The sequence below is a fragment of the Arachis hypogaea genome, chromosome 1 (genome assembly GCF_003086295.3).
Source record: "Arachis hypogaea cultivar Tifrunner chromosome 1, arahy.Tifrunner.gnm2.J5K5, whole genome shotgun sequence".
NCBI classification, from domain to species: Eukaryota; Viridiplantae; Streptophyta; class Magnoliopsida; order Fabales; family Fabaceae; genus Arachis; species Arachis hypogaea.
In genome coordinates, this window is record NC_092036.1 from 7,117,430 (window position 1) to 7,118,792 (window position 1,363).

Genomic DNA, 1,363 nt, shown 5'->3' on the forward strand with positions numbered 1-1,363 from the left:
TGTTGGAAGTGAGGCATCATGGGCTTGGAGGAGTCTTATTCAGGGCAAGGATTTCTTGAGAAGGAATGGGAGATGGAGTATTGGAAAGGGCTCAAAAGTAAAGGTATGGGAAGACAACTGAATTATGGATATGGGTAAGATCCTTATGAGCAGAAATCATTCAGTGGATAGAGTAAAGAAGTTAATCATCGAGGGAGATGGGTGGAAACAAGAAAAGGTAACAGACTTATTTCATAGGGATATTAGCAACAAAATTCTGCAAATGCCCATAAGTTTACTGAGGAGCGAAAACAGATTAATATGGCCATTCAGATGGGATGGGGGCTACACTGTTAAAACATGATATCATGTGGCAAAGAAGGAAAGACAAGATAGTGAGGAAGCGGCGCCTTCAACAAGCACAGATATGGCGGATCTTTGGAAAGAGATATGGGGAATGCACATTCCGTCGAAGATAAGAATATTTTTATGGAAAGCTGCACATAATATAATACCAGTATATAATAACCTATTTAAAAAGAAAATAAATAATACTCCTATCTGTCGAATCTGCAGGAAAGAAATAGAGACTATGGAACACGCAATTCTCTTATGTCTGTGGACCAGAGCAGCGTGGTTTGGAGCACAGAGTCAGTGTTTACCAACACCTGAGACAGTCAAGTCATTTGCAAAATGGTTGCTTGAAATGTGCAGAAAAATTAGAGGACAAGAGAAGGAAGAGGCAGATGATCTAATTGGAAGAATCGGAGTGCTAAGTTGGGAGATTTGGAAAACAAGAAACCATACTATATTTTAAAACACTATTCCCAATCCTAGTGCTACCATTATCAGAGCTAAAATCCTAGATTCAGAAATCAGGGAAGCAATGCAAAGAAAAGAGCAGCTCGAACAAAACCAGAACAAGAGTATAAGCAGAAGGAGCATTACTTGGAGACCTCCACCGGAAAACTGGCTAAAGGCCGACGTAGATGCTGCGTATAGAAGAGCGACAGTGGAGGGAGCAACTGCAGTTGTAATTTGGGATAACTCAGGGCGGTTATTAACAGGAGAATCAATGAGAATCATAACTCACTCCAGCCTAGTTGCAGAAGCAGAAGCAGAAGCAATGAGAAGGGTGCTGATTTTAGCTACAAATTTTAATTTGGAGAAAATCATAATAAAGTCGGATATTTTACCTCTCGTGCAAGCAGTGAAATCAAAAACTTATATAGCAGAGGTGGAACCGATTCTTCGAGATATTCTTCTTCTGGCCGAGAGTCTTTCTAATTGTGGCTTCACATGGGTTCCTAGACAGGGAAACAAAATTACAGATGGAGTGGCGAAATGTTCCCTGGCAGGTCAATTGGAAGAAAACTGGAGATGA

The 1,363-nt window shown here is 40.6% G+C and overlaps 1 protein-coding gene across 1 annotated transcript; it reads left to right on the forward strand.

The window, feature by feature from the left end:
• Nucleotides 1-865: 865 nt before the first annotated feature.
• Nucleotides 866-1,363, forward strand: LOC112796109 (uncharacterized). The gene has a single exon (XM_025838445.1). It carries the CDS (start codon nt 866-868, stop codon nt 1,361-1,363), a length of 498 nt encoding a protein of 165 aa, XP_025694230.1.